This window comes from Bison bison, unplaced genomic scaffold (assembly GCF_000754665.1).
Source record: "Bison bison bison isolate TAMUID 2011002044 unplaced genomic scaffold, Bison_UMD1.0 scf7180017864472, whole genome shotgun sequence".
In the NCBI taxonomy this organism is placed as follows: Eukaryota; Metazoa; Chordata; class Mammalia; order Artiodactyla; family Bovidae; genus Bison; species Bison bison.
The window spans coordinates 5,966,700-5,993,802 of record NW_011495033.1 but is presented as its reverse complement, the minus strand read 5'-3'; the positions used below and the strand labels follow the sequence as shown (position 1 = coordinate 5,993,802).

Genomic DNA, 27,103 nt, shown 5'->3' with positions numbered 1-27,103 from the left:
GAAAATATAGAAACTGGGTAAAATGGGCTAGAAATAGGAGCCAGGGTCATCTGCATCTGAGCAACAAAAACAGGGAAGTGAGGAGCTGGTTTCTGGGGAAGATGACGTCTTTCATTTTGAACCCACTGATTCTGATTTACAGTAAGTCATGCCTAGTGATTGCCTCTTACTACGTCCAGACTCTGGTCAACATAATTCTGAATGAATGCTCTGAGAAATGACAGCGTTTCCCTTCAAGGTCTTTAATAATTAGCTCCAAAGAAGAGGTAGTGCTTTAATAGAGGATGTAACATTTACTGAACACTTACTCTATGCCAGGCTCTCTGATTTCTGGGCGGTATGAGGTGGGTACCATGATCTCCATTCACAAATGAGGAAGCTGAGGTTCAGAGAGGATGAGAAACTGCCTATAAAGCTGCACAGGTAAAAAGTCATTTGTTGCATCTTACCAGGGAACCACATCATTTCAGAAAGCATCAATCACCAGGGCTCCTTATGGCCCCATATTACGGTTTTCTAGGGCCACTAAACAAATCACCACAAACTGGGTGGCCTAAAGCAACAGAAATGCGCTTGAAGCATTTAATTCTGGAGGCCAGAAGCCTGAAATCAAGGTGCAAGCAGAGGGGATTCGTTCTGTTTGTGAATCTGTACCATGCCTGTCTCCTAGCTTGTGGTGTGTGTGACCTGCTGGTGATCCTTGGCCTTGGCTTGTTGACATGTCATCCTAAACTCCACCTCCATTTTCACAGGCATTCACAGGGTCATCTTCTTATAAGGACAGCAGTCATATTGAATGAGCTGATGCCATGTACTGTAGTGTGACCTCATTTTAATCTTCACTGTGTTTGCAATGACTATCTTTCCAAATAAGGTCACTGATGTAATGTACTGAGGGTAAGACTTTAATGTATCTTTTTAAGAGATACATTTCAACTCATTAACATTTCATTAAGTGGAATTAGGTCTTCCCTGGTAGCTCAGCTGGTAGAGAATCCACCTGCAATGCAGGAGACCTGGGTTCAATCCCTGGGTTGGGAAGATCCCCTGGAGAAGGGAACAGCTACCCACTCGCGTATTCTGGCCTGAATAATTCCATGGACTGTATAGCCCATGGGGTCACAAGGAGTTAGTCAGGATTGAGTGACTTTCATTTTCACTTAAGTGGAATAAGCCTCAGAGTAAAAAGGAAATTATTTCCCATTGATTTGGAGAATTTTGCACAAAAAAGTTGGCTTTATTTTCTGTTGGATTCATAAGTGCCCCAGAAATTGGCAAGAATACTAGAATTCTCATGAGTACCTACAACTGGCTACATCTCCACCACCTCTTGGACAGTTTCTACACAGACACTGCTGCCTCATAAAAACACAAACCCACCACTTTTCCCTCCCAAAGTCACCATGCTCCTGATTTCCCTGTTCATCACAAAATTAAAGTCTCTCCATCTCTCATGAAATGGGCTTCCTAGGTGGCTCTAGTGGTAAAGAATCTGCCTGCCAGTGCAGGAGACGCAAGAGGCGTGGGGTTGATCCCTGGGTGGGGAAGATCCCCTGGAGGAGGGCATGGCAACCCACTTCAGTATTCTTTCCTGGAAAATCCCGACAGAGGAGCCTGGTGGATTGCAAACAGTCCATGAGGTTGCAAAGAGTCAGACACAACTGAGGACACATGCCATACCATGCCATCTTTCGTGAAAGAGCCCAGAATCGGCAACAGAGATATCAATGGTTTCGCGGATAAGGAATCTTACACGTCTGAAGCAAAAGGGTTCTGGAGAGGCACTGCATGGTGGCAGGCAGGACAAGACAGCCTGTCTTCACTGGATGTGAGGGAAATGACCCCAGGTTGCCCAGAAACCAGGGAAGGGGGATGCCCCTCAACACCCCTTTGATAAACTATCCTAGTAGAGATGTTTTGAGCTATAGATTAGGAAAATCACTAGCTGGGGCTGGGGGCAAGTACATTGGCATTTACTCGTTAGGTTCTATGACTAGGAGGGATGATCAGTCATGTGAGGGTGGTGTAGGTGAAGCGGGGACTGTTCTAGCAGTGAGTGTACAAAGAGCAAGGAACAGCCATCCAGCCTTACCCGATCACACAACTGCCCCGGTTCAATTCCTGACGGTTGCTTATGCCTTGAGGATACACTAGCTTCCAGATACACTTTGTTACCTCTAATCCAGCCTCATACTTCAACGTATGGTCAGTTTTTCAGAAACACACCTCAAGTCTGACTCTACAAAAGTCCAGGTGGTTTCCAGTTAGCTGGTGGAACAGGACCAACCATTTTTGGTGCCAGCCTGATCTGCATCCATCCCTTCCACAGGGGATACTTTTGAGGCCCAGCGCTAAAGCCACTTCCTCCTAAGGCTCCCTTCCTGGAGCTTGTCTTCAGCTTGCTGGGCTCCTGAAACACCACCTCGCACCTGTCCCAGTTAGTCCATTCTACCTGGGGTATTGGTTATGTGTGTTCCTGCCTACGTTCCCCCGCCAGACTCTCCTCCTTGCGCCCCAGACAGGGTCCCGGATAGGAGTTCACCAATCTAGATGCCTGGATCCAAACCCAGGGAGGCTCCCCAAAAGAGGGACCTTGCCAACTACAAGCTAAAACCGGCCCAGGCGTTCTCTTCCCAGAGATTCGGCTCTGCTGCTTTCAGGGGCCACAGTGGGCAAGGCCGTTTTCCGGATGCAGAGGAACGAACCTACGGCGCAGCTCGGAGCTGCGGATCCTGGCACTACTACGCTGGCGGAGTCTGCATCGAGGCTCTACGAAGCGACTGCCCACAGCCCAGCTGGAAGCCCCTAGTGGCGGGCCGGAACGCCGCTTCCGCCGGAACCTTTGACAGGCCGGGCGCTTTTGGGCGAAGCACGCAGAAACCGGAATTCCGTGGGGGAAGACTGAACCGTGGGAACCTAGTGCTTTAGCGTGGAGGATGACCGTCCCTAGTCTCCTCTTGGCTGGAGGTAGGGTGCCTGGAATACTGGATGAATCTGCCGTATGCTTTTAGCGCCTGGCGTATTTACCCTCTCAGGTCCCGTGTCCAGGTCTCCCTCTTGGAGACCCTGCCGAGAAGAGGGGGCGGTTCTGGTCGCCGAGCCTCGGAACTATTGGGATTCCTTTCCCTGGGTTAAGGGTCCACGAGCGACTCCTCGGACTGGGCTGAGGGCAGAGGGCAGAGGGTTCGGTGTCTGACAGCTGCTTGCTTACTTCTGGATGCGTTATTGTCCTGTGGCCGCAATGTAAAACTTTCCCTTGGTTTTACAGAGTTGCTCTTTGTATGGGTTTTCTTCTTTGTAGACTTACGGTAGAAATCGTGAAAAGCGTACGAAAGAAAATAAAAACCGCTCTTAAATTTATCACTCAGCTAAAATATTTCTTGTAAACGGGTAAATTTTAGTTTTATTTTATCCGCTCTGTGCGGCTTTCGGGATCTTAGTTCCCCGCCTGGCCTCTGGCAGTGACAGCGCCAACCACTCCAGCGTCAGGGAATTCTCTAAAATTTAGTTTTATTTGATTCCACTGGATGAGAAAGAAACTAGTGAAGATAAATATTGTTTAAAATATCAGTTAATTGCAAAAAGATTTCTCTAAGGTTAAAATTTTTAAAAACGTTAAAAAGTTGGAAATAATCGTTTTAAATACATGCTTCTTGTTGGACATAAGATTTGTATGTAGTAAAATTTAAGTTTGTTACCCACAAAAATCAGCCTATATCTCTTATGGATAGTTCTTAAATTATGGGAAAGTCCGTATCACTTTGCAAAGGCCCTCGTTAGGCCACAACACTAAAAGGAACTATGTCTAACTTAAATTTTGCTAAAATTTTCTTTTAGGGAGATGGAGATGTTTTCCACTTCCATTAGCGTCATCCTTATTCCAGGCCCTACATAATTCCTGCTGTCGGAAAGAATCCACTGCACCAAAGAAAATCATTCCCCATATTGATTTTTCTGATGAGACTGCAAAGGAGTCTGGAAAGACACTTGACAAGCTCTTTTCTTCAGAACAGCAGGCTTCCATCTTGCATGTGTTGAATACAGCATCTAATAAAGAACTTGAAGCTTTCAAATTGCTTCGTGGAAAAAAGTCCTTCAATATTGTAGAACACAGAAAAAAGTTTGGACCATTTCAGAATTTGGAGAGTTTAATGAATGTGCCCTTGTTCCAGTATAAAATCACCATTCAAGTTTGTAACTCCATTCTTAATCCAGAGACTGGAGGGAAAAAAAAGAAGTTACAGGAAAGTCGGCTCTTGAGAAAGCTCATCAAACCAGAAATAGGAAGAGAGAGAGTTAAGGTACACTCTTTTTCTTAACATCTCTTTTACTGCCTAAATATTTGACAACCTACTTTGCAGAGTACTATTCTGGGCACCAAGACAGGGTTCTTCTGGCAATTATAGTTTACTCCTGTGGACCCAGGGATACACACATAGACAATCTATTTATAGTTATTCTCAAAGACATGAAATGTACAGGTAGTAAATTGGCAATTTAGTGGAGAGAACTGTGTGTTGGGGAATGTTTACTAGAACTCAGCCTGGATCCTGGAGAGAGAGCTATGCTAGTAGGAAGAGAAAGGCATTTTAGGAAGATAGGATAGTTGATGTAGAGAAGTAGGTCTGTGCAGGACTTATGTAGGAATGTTGAGTTACCTGGATGTTTTCGTTTCCTCCTTTATTCCACATATCAATTATACTCCTATTGCTTTTAATCTGTTTGTGCTTCTCACTGTGACTGAGATTCTTAAAACTTTGTAGTGTAACAGGTACCTAATACAGATCTTTCTCCCTAGTCTAGCCATCTCCCACCCACTTTTCTCACAGCTGTCCGTGTCCTTTCTGAAATGTACATCTGTTACACCTGAATGTGTATGCTTTGGTGACTCCCAGTAGCTCTCAGGATAAAGGAAGTTACTTTCTGCAGAAATCTGCCCACCCCTCTGCCCTTTCGCCACTTGCATTCTTTACGCCACTGTCTGAGAGGTGTCAGCCTATATCTGCAGACATCTGGGTGAAATAACTTCCTGTTTACCATTTTACTCAGTCTCCTAGTCCTCCAGCAAGTCTTCCTGACCATTTCTCCTCTCTACAGTGTAACTTGTATGGTGGTGTTTCTTATAATGTAGGGTCATGTCCCTTGTTTCCCAGTATCTAGCACATTCCCCAGCAACATGTGAATATCTGAACACCTGCGTTGAGCTAGGTGCTGAGAACAAGTAAAAGTTCTGTCTATAAACTGACTACTGCTGGTTACCTTTTAATAATAACTACTCTTTAATAATTCTTAGTTCATAAACTAAATATTATTTCTATCACATAAACTAATTTGGATTTCTGAGTTTGTATCTTAAATCTTGTCTGTTAAAATGTTCACACTTATAATTAAACCAGGCTTTTTTGTTTCAGGCAGTTAATAGTATTGTATCCATTGTTTCTGGTACTCGAAGAATTGCCTGGGCTCACCTCGATCGTAAATTGGCAGTGCTGGATTGGCAGCAAACCGAATATTGCCAATTGATGAAAGGATCATACCTATCATCTGTCTATTTAGAAGAGGTAAGGCAGTTGCATCTCCAAATCCTGACCTGCCTGGAGCTCCTTATGAATCTTTTAGTCCTAAAAGGGATGAAATAAAATAGTAAGGATGGATTTTCTTTGGGTACTTACTACTCACCTGTTCCTATTGCGTTTTCCATCGCTTGTTTCTTTAATTTTTAAAAAATTTATTATTTTTTGGCTGTGCTGGGTCTTCACTGCTGCGTGCAGTCTTTCTCTGGATGCGGTGGGTGGGCCTCTCGTTGCAGTGGCTTCTGTTGTTGCAGAGCACAGGGTCTAGGTACTCACGTTTCCATAGTTGTGGCCCACAGGCTTCGTTGCTCCACGGCCTGTGGGACCTACCTGGACCAGAGATCAAACCGTGTCCCCTGCACGGGCAGGCGGATTCTTAACCACTGGGCCCCCAGGGAAGTCCCCACTTATGATCTTTTTAAAAACCTAATAATTTATTTAAAGAAATACCTTATGAATCAAAGGTAGATCCTGAGAAAATCAGGGGTAAAGTATACTGTTCTCAATGTTAAGAAACTTTCGTACCATATTTATAAAGCTTGTTCTTCACAGTTATTTATTGTCTTATCTGAGTCTTCAGAATCTGGTGAGATGGGCAGTAATGATCATCCTGATCATATCTGTAAAAACTGGTTCAGTCAGTCATCTGACGTGATTCAGTTCAGTTCAGTCACTCAGTTGTGTCCGACTCTTTGCAACCCCACGAATCACAGCATGCCAGGCCTCCCTGTCTATCACCAACTCCCAGAGTTCAGACTCACATCCATCGAGTCGCTGATGCCATCCAGCCATATCATCTGCTGTCGTCCCCTTCTCCTCCTGCCCCCAATCCCTCCCAGCATCAGAGTCTTTTCCAATGAGTCAGCTCTTCGCATGAGGTAGCCAAAGTACTGGAGTTTCAGCTTTAGCATCATTCCTTCCAAAGAAATCCCAGGGCTGATCTCCTTCAGAATGGACTGGTTGGATCTCCTTGCAGTCCAAGGGACTCTCAAGAGTCTTCTCCAACACCACAGTTCAAAAGCATCAATTCTTTGGCACTCAGCCTTCTTCACAGTCCAACTCCATATCCATACATGACCACAGGAAAAACCATGGTCTTGACTGGACGGACCTTTGTTGGCAAAGTAATGTCTCTTCTTTTTGAATATGCTATCTAGGTTGGTCATAACTTTCTTTCCAAGGAGTAAGCGTCTTTTAATTTCATGGCTGCAGTCACCATCTGCAGTGATTTGGAAGCCCCCAAAAATAAAGTCTGACACTGTTTCCACTGTTTCCCCATCTATTTGCCATGAAGTGATGGGACCAGATGCCGTGACCTTCGTTTTCTGAATGTTGAGTTTTAAGCCAACTTTTTCAGTCTCCTCTTTCACTTTCACCAAGAGGCTCTTTAGTTCTTCTTCCTTTCTGCCATAAGGGTGGTGTCATCTGCATATCTGAGGTTATTGATATTTCTCCCGGCAATCTTGATTCCAGCTTGTGCTTCTTCCAGCCCAGTGTTTCTCATGATGTACTCTGCATAGAAGTTAAATAAGCAGGGTGACAATATACAGCCTTGACAAACTCCTTTTCCTATTTGGAACCAGTCTGTTGTTCCATGTCCAGTTCTAACTGTTGCTTCCTGACCTACATACAGGTTTCTCAAGAGGCAGGTCAGGTGGTCTGGTATTCCTATCTCTTGAAGAATTTTCCACAGTTTCTTGTGATCCACACAGTCAAAGGCTTTGGCATAGTCAATAAAGCAGAAATAGATGTTTTTCTGGAACTCTCTTGCTTTTTCCATGATCCAGCGGATGTTGGCAGTTTGATCTCTGGTTCCTCTGCCTTTTCTAAAACCAGCTTGCACATCAGGAAGTTCACAGTTCACATATTGCTGAAGCCTGGCTTGGAGAATTTTGAGTATTACTTTACTAGCATGTGAGATGAGTGCAATTGTGTGGTAGTTTGAGCATTCTTTGGCATTGCCTTTCTTTGGGATTGGAATGAAAACTGACCTTTTCCAGTCCTGTTTTCCAAATTTGCTGGCATATTGCGTGCAGCACTTTCACAGCATCATCTTTCAGGATTTGGAATAGCTCCACTGGAATTCCATCACCTCCACTAGCTTTGTTCGTAGTGATGCTTTCTAAGGCCCACTTGACTTCACATTCCAGGATGTCTGGCTCTAGGTCAGTGATCACATCATTGTGATTATCTTGGTCATGAAGATCTTTTTTGTACAGTTCTTCTGTGTATTCTTGCCACCTCTTCTTAATATCTTCTGCTTCTGTTAGGTCCATACCATTTCTGTCCTTTTATCAAGCTCATCTTTGCATGAAATGTTCCCTTGGTATCTCTAATTTTCTTGAAGAGATCCCTAGTCTTTCCCATTCTGTTGTTTTCCTCTTTCTTTGCATTGATCGCTGAGGAAGTGTTTCTTATCTCTTCTTGCTATTCTTTGGAACTCTGTATTCAAATACTTATATCTTTCCTTTTCTCCTTTGCTTTTCCCTTCTCTTCTTTTCACAGCTATTTGTAAGGCTTCCCCAGACAGCCATTTTGCTTTTTTGCATTTCTTTTCCATGGGGATGGTCTTGATCCCTGTCTCCTGTACAGTGTCACGAACCTCAGTCCATGGTTCATCTGGCACTCTATCTATCAAATCTAGTTCCTTAAATCTATTTGTCACTTCCACTATATAATCATAAGGGATTTGATTTAGGTCATACCTGAATGGTCTAGTGGTTTTCCCTACTTTCTTCAATTTAAGTCTGAATTTGGTAATAAGGAGTTGATGATCTGAGCCACAGTCAGCTCCCGGTCTTGTTTTTGTTGACTGTATAGAGCTTCTCCATCTTTGGCTGCAAAGAACATAATCAATCTGATTTCGGTGTTGACCATCTGGAGATGTCCATGTGTAGAGTCTTCTCTTGTGTTGTTGGAAGAGGGTGTTTGCTATGACCAGTGCATTTTCTTGGCAAAACTCTATTAGTCTTTGCCCTGCTTCATTCCATATTCCAAGGCCAAATTTGCCTGTTACTCCAGGTGTTTCTTGACTTCCTACTTTTGCATTCCAGTCCCCTATAATGAAAAGGACATCTTTTTTGGGTGTTAGTTCTAAAAGGTCTTGTAGGTCTTCATAGAACTGTTCAACTTCAGCTTCTTCAGCATTACTGGTTGGGGCATAGACTTGGATTACCGTGATATTGAATGGTTTCCCTTGGAAACCAACAGAGATCATCCTGTCATTTTTGAGATTGCATCCAAGTACTGCATTACGGACTCTTTTGTTGACCATGATGGCTACTCCATTTCTTCTGAGGGATTCCTGTCCATAGGAGTAGATACAATCGTCATCTGAGTTAAATTCACCCGTTCCAGTCCATTTTAGTTCACTGATTCCTAGAATGTCGACATTCACTCTTGTCATCTCTTGTTTAGTCAGTGGCAAAGGTGATTGAGTCTAGGCCAGTCATTCCAACCCTGTATGCTACCCTAGAATTTTTTAAAAGGTAAATAAGACAATTTTGTCCAGTTTTAAGGGCAATCGAGATCTTAGGGATTATGAAGCCCATTGCACAGATGAAGAAACTAGTAATTAGGAGGATTAACTGGCTTGTTTCAGCTCAGCTTGTTCCTGCTAGAACCATGACCAGAAGAACTTGGCTATCCTTACTCCTCCATAAGTCTTTTTCAGTTACTTCAAAATTGTCAGTGGCAATATAATGGAAGTTATATATTTAACAAACAGAAGTGGGACAGAGATGGAGGCCTAAACAGTAAAACTCAGTGAATTCTTTCTTAATTTTTGGCTGCACTGGGTCTTCACTGCTGCATATGGGCTTTCTCTAGCTCGCGCGAGCAGAGGCTGCTCTCTAGTTGGCGTGCTCAGGCTTCTCATTGCGGTGGCTTCTCGTTGCAGAGCGTGGGCTCTAGGATGCACGGACCTAGTTGCTCTGTTCACTTATTTTACCTTTTTCTCCTCCCAAAGATTTCTTCAATCATTTCAAAGATGCCTAAAGCTGACTTCTATGTTCTGGAAAAAGCAGGACCTTCATTTCAGAACCCGTCTCTGTTTCCTGTGCTGTTACATTTTCATATGACAGAAGCCATGCTGTACGCCTTACTGAATACAACGTTTGCCCAGGATGGTCATCATCAGGTGCTGAGCATGAATCGAAATGCAGTGGGGAAGCATTTTGAGCTGATGATTGGGGACACACGGACTAGTGGAAAAGAGGTGGTGAAGCAGCTCCTCTCAGAGTCTGTACTGAAAGATGAGCCTCGGGTATTCTTCCCACCAGAGAAGATAGTCCGCTACAGACAGATGTTTTCATCTACTGAACACAACAGAGTGGAGGAGTTATATGATTCATTATTACAAGCTATTGCCTTCTATGAACTGGCTGTTTTTAATACTGAATCTTAAAATTCTGAGGTTAATATGTTACATGCTGTTAATATTCTATGAATTTATATTTATTAGCTCCTAAGTTGTAAAAGCAACTGTTTTGAACATCCATGTTAACGGAGAAGAAAGCACAAGTTTGAATGTATTTAGATGTTTAAAGTCAGACTTTTGGCTCTTAAATGGTTTATACAATAATAAACCGAGGCTAAATCAATAAATATGAGATCCTGTGCCTTTCAAGTTTAAGTGTTAAAAAATATGATGTTCCTTAAACATCCAAAACGGGAAACAGTTATCTTCCTTGAAAGGCAAGTGCCATCTATACAAAAAGATTTGCATCATTATTATATTGTTAAAGTAAGGACTAATGAATTTTCTGGATGGTGCTTATCATGGGAATAAAGCTAAATATAATCAGTAACACAACTTGTGGAGTCCTCCTCTTGCTCTATGAGTACAATGTGGTTTGATGGCTTCAGAAGGCACTCTTCATCAGCTGAATCTATTAAGCACCAAACACGTTTTGTTTAACAGGCTGTCTTTTTTGTTGCTGCACTATGTGGCATGTGAGATATTTGATCCCTGACCCGGTGTCAAACCTGTGCCCCTTGCGGTGGAAGCATGGAGTCTTAACCACTGGACCATCGGGGAAGCCCAACAGGCTCATTTTAAAAATTTTGTGCAGGCTCATTTTTTAACTTTGAAATATTTTACTCAATAGACCATCTTCTCAGAAAAGTAGCACTTAATTTTTTCCCCCATATCGCTCCATTTTGCTTAAACTCAGGCCCTCCTTATATCTCACTTATACTGAATCCAAGTCACCCTGATGTCAAAGCATTAACTCTTTTCTTTCCTTTAAACTAAAAGTGAAGTATACTTTGAAAAAAAAAATCCAAATAATCAGATATCTATAACATACAAGAATGTCCTCCCTTCCAGCGCCTCCAACTCCCTAGGCACTTTGATGTGCACTCCAGACTTGTAGCCATGCACACTGTAAAGCTCTATGTGACTGTATACAGAAGCATCTCCACCTGGAACTGTTGCAGATACCTCCAAGCATAGGCCTGAAACCATTCTTCCTCTAGACTACCTCGTTTGCCACTGTGTGGTACTCGTAACAGCTTCCCCAGCCATTCAGTTGGTCAGGCCAGGTGGGTGGCATTCTACTTCTCACATATTTCTGGAAATAGCTGTGGTGAAAATGTGTTCAAGTTAGACATTTAAAGGATAAGACGCTAAGTACTGAAAAGTCATCAAAATGTAGTTACTTCTATCACAAAAGTAAATCTTAAGTCTTACAGTATTATCACCTTTAAGAACTGAGCAAGTATTTCCTCAAAATATGCTAAACCTGAAAAAAGAAAAAGCTATTCCCTGCGTCCATACTAGGGAGGAAAATGCTTCTTTCATTTCTTGATTTTTGGTCATTCAAATACAATTCTATGGAGTTAATTTTACTTTAGCTCCTCAATTGATGAGAACTGTCAGAATTTTCTAATAACTAAAGACCAAATTAACTGGTAAATGCTCTACAGGTAGTGGACTCTTGTATTCAGTAGAAAAAATAAATCCATATACTTAAAAAAAAAAAAAAAAGGTGCCTTAGATCGTATTCTCTTTTGTATAGGGACAAAACCTGTTAGAGCCTATATCCAAACCTATTCAATATCCATACTACCCAGATGATTTCATCTGGAACGCCCATTTAAATACTGCATAGTCTTACCTTTAGCCTTTAATTAAATCAATGTACTAGCAATACAAGAAAAGATACATTGAACAAATATTGTAAGAGGTAAAAACATTTTGTACACAGGTATATGTCTATGTTTTTCAACTGTAGAAAATTAGGATCCTTACCTTTTGAAGTGAAAACATAATTCTCCAGATAATGTAACTGAATATTAAGCTAATATATAATATAAACACTTGAAATAGGAAACTATTTTCAGATACACCTGATTATCTGATTGTAAAAATGATTTTACATGAAATGTTGTATATTTTAAAATCTCGTGATTAAAAATAGATACTTTCTCCAAAAATACAACCTTAAGTGGAAATGGCTATCATGTAGAAATCCTAGAGTAGAATCCTTTGTTACAGTTTGAATGAACAGCAGTTTATCCAGAATATTTATATTAATATCTTTATGAAATAAAACATCAATGATGTAAAAATACAAGAAAAATGTACAAGACAAATTATTTGAGTTATCAAAATATACAAGATACCACATTTGTACTGTTGCTACAAAAAGATTTATGAAAACTACAGTTCATAATCTTGATTTCACCTTCTCAGTATTCAGTGATTCACATGGTAACATATCCTGGACAGCACACTAAAAATAAATTTATCAGGAAAAACTTACTTTTTGAAAAATGACACATAATTTCTTTCTTTGGAAGTTTTCTTACTATTGTCCATGCTATTTCATATTCTGGATTGTGTAAAATTGATGATTTTTAAAAAGATCATCACCTGGGTGATTCACATTCACAATTTGACAGGGTGCTGACACTTGGTTGGAGAGAGGTGGATTGAGGGTCACGAGAAAGGGAGAAGGTGTAGAGTAGTTTGGCATTGAAGCACCTTTAGGAATATTTAGGGAACTCTACCTTCTAGAAACAGCCCACACACATATTCCAACAGAGCTAAATCAGGTAATAGAAAAAAATAAAGAAAAAAAATACTACCATAATTATAAATATAATTTGTAACTCCAATTTTTTCATCTTAAATATTTACACACTAATAAAAATATACAAATAGTCTGTTTTAAATGTACATTAAGAGAAATAAACACTTCCATGAACATCAATATAAAAATTTATCTTGAGAGCCACATGAGACTCCGTAGAAGGCATCATTAATGTAGAATATTAAGGGAAGTCAGCTGCCAAAGTGTTCATAGTCTCTTTTGAAATGTTAAGATGAATTCCTTCAAGATAGTGCAGGAATCTGTCAAAATTACAAGGAAAAATACAATTTAAATATTAATATTTCCATCAGATAAGAATATTTCCATCAGATAAGAATATTTATCAATCTGTAAACAGCTATGTCAAGTGTTCTTTTTATAACAAACTTTACCTTCTTTTACTTTTTCCTTGTTCCTTTAGCTTCTCAGTCCTACAGATGTTTCGAAGAGTTGGCAAGTATTCAATTATACTAGCTTGTCTATTACCCAGGTTCAGAAGAGATCGGCTGGAAAATACACTTTTGATGACTGCTACCCTCTGCCAAGCACTGCTGTAAATTAAAAGTATTACATTACCTTTTGATTTTTAATGTCCAATAAAAATGCAACAGTCTCAAACACAACCAGCTTCTGGTCTCTACTCCACCCTGATTCTAGTCTAGAGAAGTGAAAGTCACTCAGTCGTGTCCAACTCTTGCGACCCGATGGACTGTAGCCCGCAAGGTTCCTCTGTCCATGGGATTCTCCAGGCAAGAATACTGGAGTGGGTTGCCATTTCCTAGTCTAGACTAGATTAACTGTATTCCAGATGAACCTCCTGTACCATTTTCAACACATCAGTCACTTCCGTACTGAAAAGACTTTCTTGGTCACCTGCTGTCTGCACAGCAAATCCAGACCCCTTCCCTGTGATCCAAGAGTCTTCCAAATCTACTCCCCCTGCCTCCAATCTCTTATTACTTCTCTTCTCAGAAATCAGGCTGGTCTCCTTAACTGTCTCCTTACAAGCTACAGTATTACGGGCTTACCTAATCAATAAAGCCCAGCATTTCAAAATTAGTAAGAGAAAGAAACCAATAACTTCCCCTTTTTTACCATTTATTATTGAAAAATAAATAGTAAACAGAAGACTTACTCTAAATTAGCTGCAGACTGACTGAAGCGTACATTGTTGCGTCTTTGAGAAATATAAAAAGTAAGCTCTTTTGTGGGATCTCTTCCTAATTTCTTGCAAGAATTCAGCGACTTCTCCAGTGCTTTTGAAATAGCAGAAGAACATTCAGTAAAGCTGAGAGCTTCTACAGCCGCCTTTATTTCTCCAGATCTTTGAGAAGTCCATCCATCACTACTCTCGAGACTAAACTCATCACAAAGTCCACTTTTAACCTTTCCATTTGTCCAACCAAAATCATCTTTACCAAACTCCCTTTGTTCTCGTACATCCATCAGAAGGGCATCTAGGAAGGACATGTTGTCCATGAACTCAGTGAGAGAATTTAAACAGTGAGAAACAAGGACAGAACACTTTTTTTCTGCTGGTGTTGTAGGAGGACGAGGAATAGATTCAACGTTTGACTCTAGACATTTGTTTAGTTTCTTTGTCTGTGGATTGCTTTCTTTATCTCTGGCTTTCCTTTCTTCTAAATTTGACGAAGATGCAGAGTAAAGACGAATACATTCATCAGAAATGTCCAATTCACTGTCAAATAAGTCACTATCATCTAAAGTCACGATCTTTTTCTTATGTTTCTTTTTTGGTGGCTTTTTCAAAGGCTTCTCTCCTTCAAAAGGTGTCCCAGCAAGACATCTCATGTTTTCTGCTGCTGCACTGGTGTTCACATTTATTGATGAAACAGAAGAGTTTTCTGCTTCTGGAATGATATCAACAGGTAGTGGTAGAATGAACTCAAGATTACTATATAAGAAATCCACATCCTGCATTTGGAATTCTGTAAGAAGGTGGATGAGCTTATGCCATTCTTCCTTTGTTCTGATTTTGTGCTGAAAAACAATTGTGAATGAAGAAATGTTATAATAGTACCTAGTCTGAACATTTTTCTACCCATATGAATAGTGTCATTCCTATCTATCTTCAAAGTTATGAGTCTCTACCCTTCATAATTTCATTAACTTACACTTCCTTAATACATCAAAACAGTATTATGAGTCTAAAAAATTAATTTGGAGTGTTAAATTGAAGAATTAAATTCTCTAATTGTCAGTATACACCCTAATTCAATAATTAGCAGTTCATTTGTTTAAAAACTACTATTCTGAAACTTTTTTAAATCTGAAATATCTCTAAGTTCTATATTCTATAATATATATTTAAAGCAATGCCTATGCACCATTTGTCAAAGTGGTACAATGTGTTAAAATTAGCAATCTGAAGCCTATAAAAATTATTGGTAAATTACAATTAACCTTAGATTCAAAAGACAGAAGTGAGTGTTGGGAAGATGAAAAAGAACATAAATATTCCAAACCAGACAATGAAAATACCTTCAAAAATGAAAATAAGTCTTCAGATGGGGAAAAAATGTTCTTAAGGCCGAACAAGGTCTCAGCACAACCAGTGTCACATTTGGGAAGGTCTGTTGGATTCCTTTTTGTACTTTTAGGGTTATTTTTGGAATCAGGGTCATCTTCAGAACAAACAGGTGGTACATTTCTGCTATTTGCTCCTAGAAAATTAGTAAAAGAAAAACTGAGTATCCATATTTTTATCAGACCGTAACAAGCGATTATTTAACATCCAAGATCCTTTGGCATTTTTTTCTACCTAATCCTTATTGTGTTATTCTCCATCTGTGTATCTAATTCACAAAGAGAACAATACAAACATTATTTCTACATAAATTTAGTGGGGGTAGGATGTGGGGTGAGCTTACAAACAATCCAACTGAAAAAAGTGCAAGGACACACAAATATCTAATAAACTCATAAAAAGATTTACAATTTCACCAATGATCATGAGATTAAGATATTCATTTTTCACCTTTTAAATTGGGAAAAATTAAAAAGACAATCACTGCATAATTACTGAGAAACTGAAAATGACTTAAATGTTGCCTAGTAGGTAATGGTTAATTATGTTACATCCATTTTATATTACAGAATAGCATGCAGTTGAGAAAAAGAGGGCTGGAACTATATACTGACAAAAAATTGTCAAGTAAAAGAAAAGCAAAGTATTTAACTATACATAGTGCTGGTAATTCTGCTAAATAAGTAGGCAGCAGTATTTGTATATGCACAGATAAAGGTCCAACAGTAGCTATCTTTAAGAAGCAGGGAAGCTCTTTTACTTTTTATGTTATTTATTTCTCTACTGTTTGATTTCCATTGAGTGTATATCTGTGTGTATGTATGTGTGTTTTTAAGACAGGATGAAATGCATTTAAGATCTTCAAGAAAATAAATAATGTTAAAGTTCTTGGTACTGCATTTTATATCCAGTAATATGGTGATAGTTATTAACTATTTTGTTTATAATATGACACTTCACATCTTATTTATCATATTTACTTCTAAGAAATAGTGAAACTGTCAGCTTAAATTGAATTATTAATAAATACTTGAATAACATATTAAATTCTGAACTAATTGAAAAACTGATAAGGGATTAATATAACAGAACTTCACCTTTTTAAAATTTAAACATTAGTATATTTCCCAGAGCAAGATCTGTAACTATAGAACTGTGACTATGGAGCATGGAAACCACAAACTATGAACTTCTTCACGGAAAGAACCATGTCTTATTCATATAAACACAGGACCTGGCATGGAGTAAGTCCTCAGAAAATGTCTGTGACTTGAATTAGGTAACAATGACTGAAGATTGATAAGAAATAAAGCATTTTTGAAATAACAGAATTCTTAGGAAAGACAGGATTATAGGCTATTAAAGAAGCTAACAGGGAAATTACAATACAGCCATCTAAAAATAATTTATATATGGAAAAATCACCAACATTTTTAATAGGTGAAAAAAGGAAGCTGCTAAATAATATAATTCTATTTATTTTTAAGAAACCATATGTTTATAAATGTACAAGTAACCATTTGTTTCAGATTCAGTTTAATTGTAAATACCCACATTTAATGCTTACCAAACTTTCAGGAACAAAGTTGATGTATATATGTTTATTTTAATATTGACACGATACCCCAATGCTTAAAATTTTTATAATTTTTCAAATATTTTGGTACAGCATATATTTTAATATAGAATCCCATAACAGAAATTTCCTTTCTAACAAGGTAACTTACGACAAAGAGATAATGGCCTTTCTTCTACAAACCCACCTCCACTTCTAATCCAGAACTGTAAGTAAAGGATACTTTTCCTGATATCACAAGTATTTGCAGTTAGCAATGTTACAAAATCCTTTACATCAGTTCTGAAATTTTCAGTCAAGCAGATCATCTGTAGGTAGCTGGCAACATTTAGCTGGGGTGAGGGGGAGGCGAGGGGTAGAAAGGGAGAAAGAGAGGAAAGAAACATGGTCAACTGCAGAGTTAACAGAAATACATCAATACTCTAACAAAAAGCCAAATTTCACTAAAATTTTAAAACATCTTAATTCTTATTGAGAATGATTGAAAAATATAAGGAAATATGTTACCAAATTAAAAGCATCTGTATATACTGCTTTTATTAACTGTATACAGTCTGAGACAGCAAGACTGTATCTTGTTGTTTTTTTTTTATGGGACATTCTCCAACCTGAATACTAAAGGCAATCTTATTAAACCTTAAGACAATCCCTTAGGATCAACGGTACAACCTGATGGAACATTTACAGCCATTAAAATGACAAATATGAATACTATACTATACAGGAAGAAAAATACTTACTGTATAACTTTTGAAAACCAGACGTAGTAAATTATGTCAATGCATACATAAAAGAATAAATGTATGTAAATGAGAAATAAAAGAAAAAATTTAAATACATATTTGTTAGTAGTAAATGTATAATGTTTACTTTTAAATTTTATTTTGTACAATTAATTTGCTATATTTTTTGTAAAACAATATAATTCTCTTCTTATTGTTTATGGAAAGCTTTTTACCTTGAAAAGCTAAAACATATAAAATTATATTCACAGTTCACAAATATTACAAGACTACTAGCATTTTTACATTATAATAAACAAGACAATTAAAAACATTTTTCCCCATGGTATCTTTGACTTTATTCTATATATATGTATTATTCTTGCACACATCTGGGACTTCTTCCCACAGACCAGGAATTCTCCTTTCAATAACAAAAGAGTACTTACTATAAGACAAACCTTGCCATAAATAATAGCTATAAGTTCTATAATCAACTTAAGAAAATATAAAAAGCTAATTATCTGAATGAACAAGAGAATAACCAAAGGCAGAAGAAAATGAAAGGGAAATCAACACTTGGACAAATGAAATGGCCTTGGGTGAATCCCCACCACACCTTTGAAAATTGATTCTTGACTGAGTGCAGGCTGTAACAGTGGCAGCTAAAACTCACAGCAGCTAGAAAGTGAGGGGGAGGTCCACGAAAGTAGACAAATGGAAATCCTAGCTATACAGAACCCAAATCACTGGCTGATGCTTAAACTTCATGTGCGTGAGCTTGTCTTAAAGCAGACCGCTAAAACTAAAATTCTGAAAAATTTTAGTTAAAAAAAATAAAGCAAGTATTCTGAACAGAATACTTGTTCAGAGGAACAAAAAAGAATCCAGAATATATATATACATTCACAATGTACAATATATCTTTCACAAAGTACAAGATAAAAATCTAAAATTACTAGACAAAAAAATAGGAAAAGTAACCAATACTTCAGAGGCAAGACAATCAAGTAGAGACTGATCACAAGATGACAAAGCTGGAATTAGCAAGAAAGAATTTTAAAACAGCTAGTAAAACTATGCTTAAGGAAAACATGCTTACAATGAACAATAGGAAATTTCAACAGAAAAATAGAATACATAAAAAGGAAGTAAAAATAACTTGTAAAACTAAAAATTAATGTAATATTAGAATAAAGATTTCTGTTGATGGACCTCATGGAAAAACTGAGATGGCAGGAAAAAAAAGGTCAGTAGACTTGAAGATAAATCAATATAAATCACCAAATCAGAAGTATACACCGAAAAAAAAAATTGCGGGAGTGGCTTGGGGAAGAAACAGCACATCTCAGTGACATGGGGGTCAATGTAAATGTCCAACCTTCTTGTAATTAAATCCCCAGAAGGGAAAAAGAGAAAATGAAAATAAAATAAATTTGGGAAAATAAGACTACAAAGTTCCCTAATTGGAAGAATGATATATAATCAAGGATAATAGATAATGAAGAATCACAAGCAGGATAAATATGAAGAAAAATAATGCCTAGGAACATCACAAGAAAACTGCTGAAAACTAAAGTTAAAGAGAGGATCTTGAAGGCATCTAGAAGAAAATGACACATTACATATGGGGCAGAAACATTAATTTTAAAAATCTGTTCAAACTGCTGGGACATAACAGAAACAGTGGTGATCAAAACACAGTGAAATGACATGTTTAAAGTAATGATGGAAAAACTGAAAGACATCTAATATAATCCACTGCCGGCAGACTTCTTCTGTAAGAATTGCTAATGAAGTTCTTGAGGCTAAAGAGAAATAAAACCAAGGAAAAACTCAGATCTTCATACAGAAATTAAGAATATACGAAATTACACAGGTAAACAAAAACTTGATTTTTTACCTTCTTAATTTCTTTAAAGTATATATGATCAGCTAAAGCAAAAAACAGAGCATTGTATCGAGGAGCTTATAATGTATGCAAACACAAAGAATTTGAAAATTGAAGCATAAAGTTTCATAACAGACAAAACTAATCTGAGTTAATACACATTAGAATAGTGGTTATCTCTGGTGGAGAGGGGAGTGCTGACTAAAAAGGGCCCAACGGAACTTTTTGAGGTGATTTTGATCTGGATAATGAGGTGATTTTGATCTGGATAATGAGGTGATTTTGATCTGGATAATGGTTATATGGATGTTTATCTCTGTTCATATTTTTCAACTTGTACTTAAGTGCAATTTTAACTGTATGTAAATTTCACCTTAAAAAAGCACTGGTTACTATGAAAAAGAACTAAAGAACACTGGAGTCTAGTAAAAATTTGCATATTTGAATTTTGAAAAAAAACAAAAACAAAAACTTTAAGTTAAAAAAAAAAAATCAGAAGTCTCCTAAAACTCAAAAATGTTAACATACCCCTTAAATAGTCAAAATATAGATAAATATTATAATAAATTACCTGTTATATAATTATGATATATAATTTATGATCATCAAAATTCAAAGCTTACCAGTGAAGGAGTATTAAAATTAATTTCTTCAAAGCAGCCATCAAACATTAAACTAAATGTTGGATCTGTAGTGAAAAAACATATTTTTAAACATTAAAACCACTAAGGTACTTTCTCTAGTCATACGTTTTCTATGAAAGTATTCTATATTTCATCAGTAATGAAAACATCATACAAATTATAAATCATTAAGGAACTGAATTTCTACCTTGACCTTTTAAACTACCAAGTCACTTGTAATTAATATGATTTTAACGATATTTTTAGAGTACAATCATTAACTATTAAATGGGCCATTAATTTCTAAGTAGAGACTAACACAAACACATTTTCCTACAAAAATCCATAGTAGAGACATTCTGAATATCTGCAATAACAAATATTGAAAATATAATAATATACAGAATGAAAAATATTGCATGAAATTTTAAAATTAAAAACAAAATTCTAATTATAAAGAAAAGGGGACCAATTCTGTGAGACTGATGATGGCTGACTTCAGCTAAAATATGCAATTAATCCATACGGAAACATTATCAAGGGCTAAGGAATGGCCAAATTTAATATTAAGGAACTGGAGAAAGGTTAGGTTCCATAAAAAATTCTGACCAGTAAATGAGGTTTGGTGACCTAATTATAGGTAAGAGGAAGAGATAAAGAGAAAGATCTTTTCCTTCCCAAAACCCCTTCACTGGCTTGTCCATAAATTTCTTTATCTGTGTAAGCTGTTGTTGACATCCTAAATATCTAACACCCCAACACAGTAATTCAAAGTAGTACCCATTTTTTAAAGTCATTGGTATTTGCAAGTTAATATATTAAATTTTATAATTACTCAAGGCTGCAAATCAATTGCAAATTTGAATAATTCTTAGTTGATTAATAAAAATGATCTAGAAGCCTCCTCTTTAGGAAAAAACTACCAATTTAATTCGCCAGCAGACTTCTAAAGCAACGTATCTAACCAAAATTAGAAGCTTTCCCAAATATTTTAACCGAAAGTAATTAATTGTAAAATCACTGGTTACCTACCACTTGTTGTAAGGATTACAGGTCTTTTCGTGGTTGCCATGAATGTTTTGATTGCATTCAAAAATCCAGCATCTTCTTCAAAAATGACATCAACCTAAGAATAAAATGGTTATTAGGATACTGACATACTGAGTAACAATACATTTACTTGAATATCAGTTATGTATACACAGTAGATACATTATATGTCAGAGACAAAATTTATGAATTTGTAAACACTGTGACTTCACACCACGCTTACAATGTCTTACACTATTAAAAGAGTAAATAAATTATCAAACATTAAAACCAAAGAAATAGTCACCTATTAATATAATTGGATAAGTATGGGCCAGTATAATTCTACAAACTCTAAAGAGTAATCAAGTTGCATGAATCATGTTCCTGAAAAATTCTTCTATGGTTGACAGTTTTATTCACTTTAATTTGAAATGAGTGAGTGTTAGTCACTCAGTCATACCTGACTCTTTGCAACCCCATGGACTGTAGCCTGCCAGGCGGATTGCCATTCTCTTCTTCAGGGGAATCTTCCCAACTCAGGGATTAAACCCGGGTCATAGACACAATTATTCCTGACTTTCTTGGCTGTTTTACAGATCGTCAGAGTAAAATATATAGTAACCTCTAGAATAAGCTTTTATCAGGAGATATCACAAATGTATACCTCTGTAAACCTACCTCCTCAAAAAGAATGAGGGATGTTGCATTTTTCCTGTTGGGTTCCTCAGCCCCAAACTCTTTGACATTTGAATTCATTGTGTTTGTAGATTTAGTCTGAATGATCTGTTTCTGTTCAAAAGAATTTTTGATTCCTGCATATAAAATATTTTATATAAAGTCAACTTTTTTATTAGAATATAATTGCTTTACAATGTAGTGTTAGTTTCTGCTGTACAGTGACATGAACGAGCTATACGTATACATATATCCCATCCCTCATGGACCTCCCTCCCACCCCACCCTCTATCCCACCACTCTATGTCATCACAGAGCACCAAGATGAGCTTCTGTGCTGCACAGCAGCTGCCCGCTAGCTGTCTATTTCACACATGGTAGTGTGCGAATGTCACTCCTAGTCTCACAGTTCATCCCACCCTCCCCTTCCCCTGCTGTGTTCACATGTTTCTTCTCTACGTCTGTCTCCCTCTTCCTGCCTTGGAAGTAGTTCATCAGTACCATTTTTCTAGATGCCACATACACGCGTTAATGTGTATTTGTTTTTCTAACTTACTTCACTCTGTATGAGACTCCAGGTTCATTCAGGTCTCTACAAATGACCCTATTTTGCTTCTCTTAGTGGGATGAATAATATTCATTGTATATATGTACCCTATCTTCTTTCAAATCAACTTCTGATTGAACATTGCCTATTTCCACAGAATAAGCTCAAACTGAAATCCCCTATCAAAACTGAAACAAAGCATCAAGACTGCTACAAGTAGTACCTTCAGAAGTTTAATAAATAACAATAGGAACTCATGAAATATCATCCAGTTTTTATGTATCAGGGTTCTTTATCAATTTAGTGTCTTACCTTTATTATTTTCTAGAAATGCTCCTATTTGTTCATTATTTTTTAGCTTAGAAGACACTTTAAAATAATTTGCCAAAGTTCTGGGTGGAAGTGTTCGCTTTGGTCCACTACTTTGTGGTGATGGAGGAGGAATTTTTCTTGGTGATGTAACAACCTTCTTGGGGGAGCATAATTTTTCTGCCAAAAACAAACTACACTTAAAAACAAATATTCTAAAAATTAAACAGATGGCAAGATTGAGTTATCCACAGTATAATTCTACTCATACCAGTTAAAAAGAAAAGATATAAAAATTCTTTTTCATTCTTATAGTCAAATACTCTTTACACTCAAATATTACTGTATTGTTAGCCTATCAGTTGAGAAGATAAAGCCAATCATTTGGAAAAGATACTCTTTTCCATTTTTGAAGTAAATAATGTTCACAGTCCCTCCATTCACTCTGTCTATATCTGCTAGAGGTCAAAAGAAGCTAGAGGGGCACTTCCCTGGTCATCCAGTGGTTAAGACTCCACTCTCCCAATGCAGGGGGCCTGGGTTCAATCCCAGGTCAGGGAACTAGATCCCACAGGGTGCAACTAAGCGTTCACATGCCACAGCTAAAGGCTGGAGGAAAACTGATACTGGTGTATACTGAGCACATTACATGTCTTCTAGTCCAACTTTGGTTTAGCCCACAGTAAATGATACTACAAGCAAGTGATAGGTTTTTCTAGATATGAAAGATGGATACAAAGTTAAAAACAAATGGCTGATGCCCACCTTTCAGAAGCCTGACAGCAGCCTGGTATTTATCCCAGAGCTTGCCCTTTGCTCCTCTCTAAGTACCCCAATTCAGCCTTTACATGCACTAGTGATTATCACACGGACTCAGAGCAGAATCTTCTTTACACACCAGTATATGTGCACATATCCATGACTGTGTCCTATTCTTTTTCTATACCCTCACCTTCAGACATCTTATATTTCTTGTGTATCATAGGTGTTTGAAAAAACAGAGGAAATTTTGAGCTTTGAAAAAAATTACCATAGATATCACTATCATGTCATAGAAATCAGACATTTTAACATCACAAGGGAAGAGGTATAATCTTAAAATAAAAATTATCTTAGTATCACTAAAAGTGGTATAACCAGTTGTTATGCATCTCTTGCTATGACACCACAGGAAGCGCAGCCCCGTCTGTGAATGTATACCAGCACCAAAACGGAAATGAATCTAATCAAGCCCACAGATCTAACTGCCAGTTTATAAGAAATACAAGGAAGAGGAATGTGTTAATTGATACCATGTAGATATAGTCAGCCAAATTCAGAATGTGAGACATTTTATGACCAATGTCCCATGTTCTTCAACAAACAAATAACATGAAGAGAAAAAGTGAGGGAGTTATTAAGAGAGATGAAAAGACACTTAAACATTAATCTAAGGTGTGGACTTTGTTTGAATCCTGATTTGAATGAACCATTTGAAACAACAGAAAACTGAAATCAGACTATGTATCAGATCAAATTAAGGTATGTGGTTAACTTTGTTAGTCTGGTTATGATATTGCAATTATGCTTTTAAAAAGTCCTTATCAGTTAGAGCTAAAGTATATATATATACATGAGTAAAATTATGTGATGGTCATGAGATTTGTTTTAAAACATAAAATCCAACAAATATTTGAAAGGCATATATATAAGTAGGAAGAGATAAAATATGGCAAAATATTGATTATTAAAATTCTTTTCTTAAATTTTCATTTCTTAAAGGCTATGATTTGAAGAAAATAATTCACTTACTTGGTGACCTGCCGATATTGTAGCTATTAAAAAAGCAGGGTTTCTGTGAGTTGACACCTTGCTTGTCTACTTGATGAGACTGAGTAGCTTCCTTCAGCTGAGACAGAATTTGTCTACCACTGCGCTGAGAAGAGGCATTCACTTCAAATATCTAGAAGAAGAATACATGAAAAGGGGCAGAATGGTTTATATTTCTTTTCATTTCATTACACTAGTATCCACCCACTAGAGCTGTTACTAACCTTAAATCCAAGTTCCTGGGCACAAGCATATACCGCAGCAGTCTTCCCCACTCCTGTTGGCCCTGTTATAAGAACGGTATTGCAAAGGCGATTTTCTTCTTCGTCATCTGAACTGCCTTTGAAGTCTCTGTTATCCAACGAATCTGAAAAATCATTCAAACGCACATAAAACAATTGATGGGCAGCAGCTCTATCTCACCAAACCTGGTGACCAAACCCCACAACTTCCTGCTGATAAATGTTGGCAATTCAATGTACAAAAATGAGAAAACCAAACATATCAAATAAGAAGCCTCACAAAAGTGTTTAGCTAATCTAATTCTAAAAATGTTCAGTAAAATGCAAAAAAAACTTCAAAATACCTTCCTGTTTCTCGTCTCTTTTTCCCTTCAAATTCTGTCCTTCTTCCAATTCAGCTCTTCTTTTCCAGTCTTTCAACCAACTATCAAAAGAAAATGTATGTTAATAAAAATAAGTCACAGAATGTAGTTTTTAGACAATATGTTAAAATGGTTGTTGGGGGAAGGTACGGTATATTGTTACATTTTAAGAATTCCATGATGCTTTTGAATCAACTATATAGTAAAATAATTTTAAACTGGCATGAATATTTTAAAATGAAGTAATTTTGCCTAAATACTCAAGACTATATGTGCAAGGATATTCACTACAACACTGTTTAAATTAGTCTCCAAAAGGAAAAACTTAAAAAAGTGCATCGGTAGGGAAAAAGATACCTTATGGTATGGTCACATAAGAAACCAGTACAGAGAAACTCAGAAATGGAACAGACGATGACTTGAAAGATGTCTAATCACAATGCTATGAGTAGGAAGATTAAATTCTCATCTGGAGCTAGACCGCATGAGTTTAAATTGAGCTCCACCACTTTTTAGATGTGTGACCTCGTACAAGTAACTCAACCTCTCTAGGACTCATTCTTCTTGAGGAACAGTATTTACCCTCATAGGATCATTCTAAGGATCAAATGAGCTAAGAACTATCAAGTACTTAGAACAACGCCAATCTTAACGTGTTTATTATGATGGCTCCCAATTCCTTGTATGAAGTCCTTTGGGCAAGGTGAGTTTTAGAATTCAAGATTTCTCAGATATTAGAAATATAATTTGGAACATATACTACATATCACATAATATCTTTAGTGGGTCTGTGGCAGTACATCTATAATCACTGGATATTTCTGGTTGGGACCGATAAAGACTATAAAGAACTTTTGTCATTGTTTAGTTGCTAAAGTTGTGTCCAGCTCTTTTCGACTCCATGGACAGCAGCCCTCTAGGCTCCTTTGTTCATGGAAAAGGCAGAAATCATGGGATTGCCCAGGCAAGAATACTAGATGGTTTGCCTTTTCCTTCTCCAGGGGATCTTCCCGACCCAGGGATCAAACCCGCATCTCCTGCACTGCAGGCAGATTCTTTACCTCTAAGCCACCAGGGAAGGTCATAATAAATATTTTGTATATAATAAAGTTAATAAACTTTCAATTTCCAGAACTCTTTGGAGGTAGGAATTGAAGACAAGGATTATGACCTAAGTTAGTAGTAATATGATCCTATCTGTTAGGAAGAGCAAATATATGCATTAATTTTTTTCTGGAAGGTTTTATAAGACATCATTAATAGTAAGGAATAGAAACAGGAGAAAAGAGGTACATTTACTTTTCACTTTGGATTTTTAATTTTTAAGATTTTACCTTGTGATGTATAACTTTATAATTTCTAGCGTTGTGTTAGTCATTCACTCGTGTCTGACACTTTGCGATCCCGTGGACAGTAGCCTGTCAGGCTCCTCTGTCCATGGATTCTCCAGGGAAGAATACTGGAGTGGGTAGCCACTCCCTTCTCCAGGGGATCTTCCTGACCCAGGGATCGAACCCGAGTCTCCTCCATTGTAGGCAGATTCTTTACCACTTGAGCCACCAGAGAAGCCCATAATTTCTAGATTTCAGTATAAATAAATAGTAAAACTAGATTCATAAACTATTTCTCAATTCCTTTATAAATTTTACCAACCTATGTAACTTTTTTATAGCTAGTTCATTGCCTATGAGTTCACTGGAGTTCTGAGGTTGATACTTTTCCGTCCAAAGCATGTCTTCAATTCCAGAATCTAGAGAAAAAAATATGTATTGAAGTATTTTGTTCCTTGACATAAACATATATTCTTATACATTTACATTATTGTTTCATGTAACAATAAGTATTTGTAGAAATGTTTATATTTATAAACTGCCAAAAAAGGCAATTTTAAAAACCTAACATTACATTGAAAATTCTTCTCATCAAAACTGTTCCCCTTAAAAGCTAACCACCATAACGTCTTATGACTATAAGATTTAAAGTAAGTAAGGTCGCTCAGTCGTGCAGGACTCTTTGTGACCCCGTGGACTGTAGCCCACCAGGCTTCTCTGTCCATGGGATTCTCCAGGCAAGAATACTGGAGTGGGTTGCCATTTC

The 27,103-nt window shown here is 37.3% G+C and overlaps 3 protein-coding genes across 6 annotated transcripts in view; 1 reads left to right on the top strand and 2 right to left on the bottom strand.

Moving 5' to 3' along the window:
* Positions 1-1,688, bottom strand: part of ADAP2 (ArfGAP with dual PH domains 2) — a 37,977-nt gene extending 36,289 nt beyond the window's left edge. The window contains exon 1 of the mRNA XM_010861700.1: positions 1,681-1,688. Within this exon, the coding sequence (XP_010860002.1) occupies positions 1,681-1,688 (8 nt within the window). The remainder of the gene's footprint in view (positions 1-1,680) is intronic.
* Positions 1,689-2,886: 1,198 nt separating this feature from the next.
* TEFM (transcription elongation factor, mitochondrial) lies at positions 2,887-10,386 on the top strand. 2 transcript variants are annotated; one of them, XM_010861465.1, is made up of 4 exons: positions 2,887-2,967; positions 3,838-4,301; positions 5,412-5,561; positions 9,541-10,386. In XM_010861465.1, exons 1-4 carry the CDS (start codon positions 2,937-2,939, stop codon positions 9,976-9,978), a joined length of 1,083 nt encoding a protein of 360 aa, XP_010859767.1. In that variant the 5' UTR covers positions 2,887-2,936; the 3' UTR covers positions 9,979-10,386. The 2 variants fall into 2 exon arrangements, with proteins under 2 accessions (XP_010859767.1, XP_010859765.1); XM_010861463.1 differs by having other exon boundaries at positions 5,397-5,561; positions 9,541-10,383.
* Positions 10,387-11,953: 1,567 nt separating this feature from the next.
* ATAD5 (ATPase family, AAA domain containing 5) overlaps positions 11,954-27,103 on the bottom strand; it is a 35,408-nt gene continuing 20,258 nt past the window's right edge. Inside the window, exons 11-23 of one of the 3 annotated variants that reach the window (XM_010861460.1) lie at positions 26,660-26,756; positions 24,989-25,068; positions 24,627-24,769; positions 24,385-24,535; positions 22,597-22,773; positions 21,741-21,874; positions 21,063-21,156; positions 20,031-20,095; positions 16,946-17,126; positions 15,173-15,354; positions 13,806-14,671; positions 13,063-13,221; positions 11,954-12,930 (exon numbers count right to left, since the gene is read on the bottom strand). In XM_010861460.1, the coding sequence (XP_010859762.1) occupies positions 12,852-12,930; positions 13,063-13,221; positions 13,806-14,671; positions 15,173-15,354; positions 16,946-17,126; positions 20,031-20,095; positions 21,063-21,156; positions 21,741-21,874; positions 22,597-22,773; positions 24,385-24,535; positions 24,627-24,769; positions 24,989-25,068; positions 26,660-26,756 (2,408 nt within the window). In that variant the 3' untranslated portion in view covers positions 11,954-12,851. The remainder of the gene's footprint in view (positions 12,931-13,062; positions 13,222-13,805; positions 14,672-15,172; positions 15,355-16,945; positions 17,127-20,030; positions 20,096-21,062; positions 21,157-21,740; positions 21,875-22,596; positions 22,774-24,384; positions 24,536-24,626; positions 24,770-24,988; positions 25,069-26,659; positions 26,757-27,103) is intronic. The other 2 variants (XM_010861461.1, XM_010861462.1) reach the window with 2 other exon arrangements.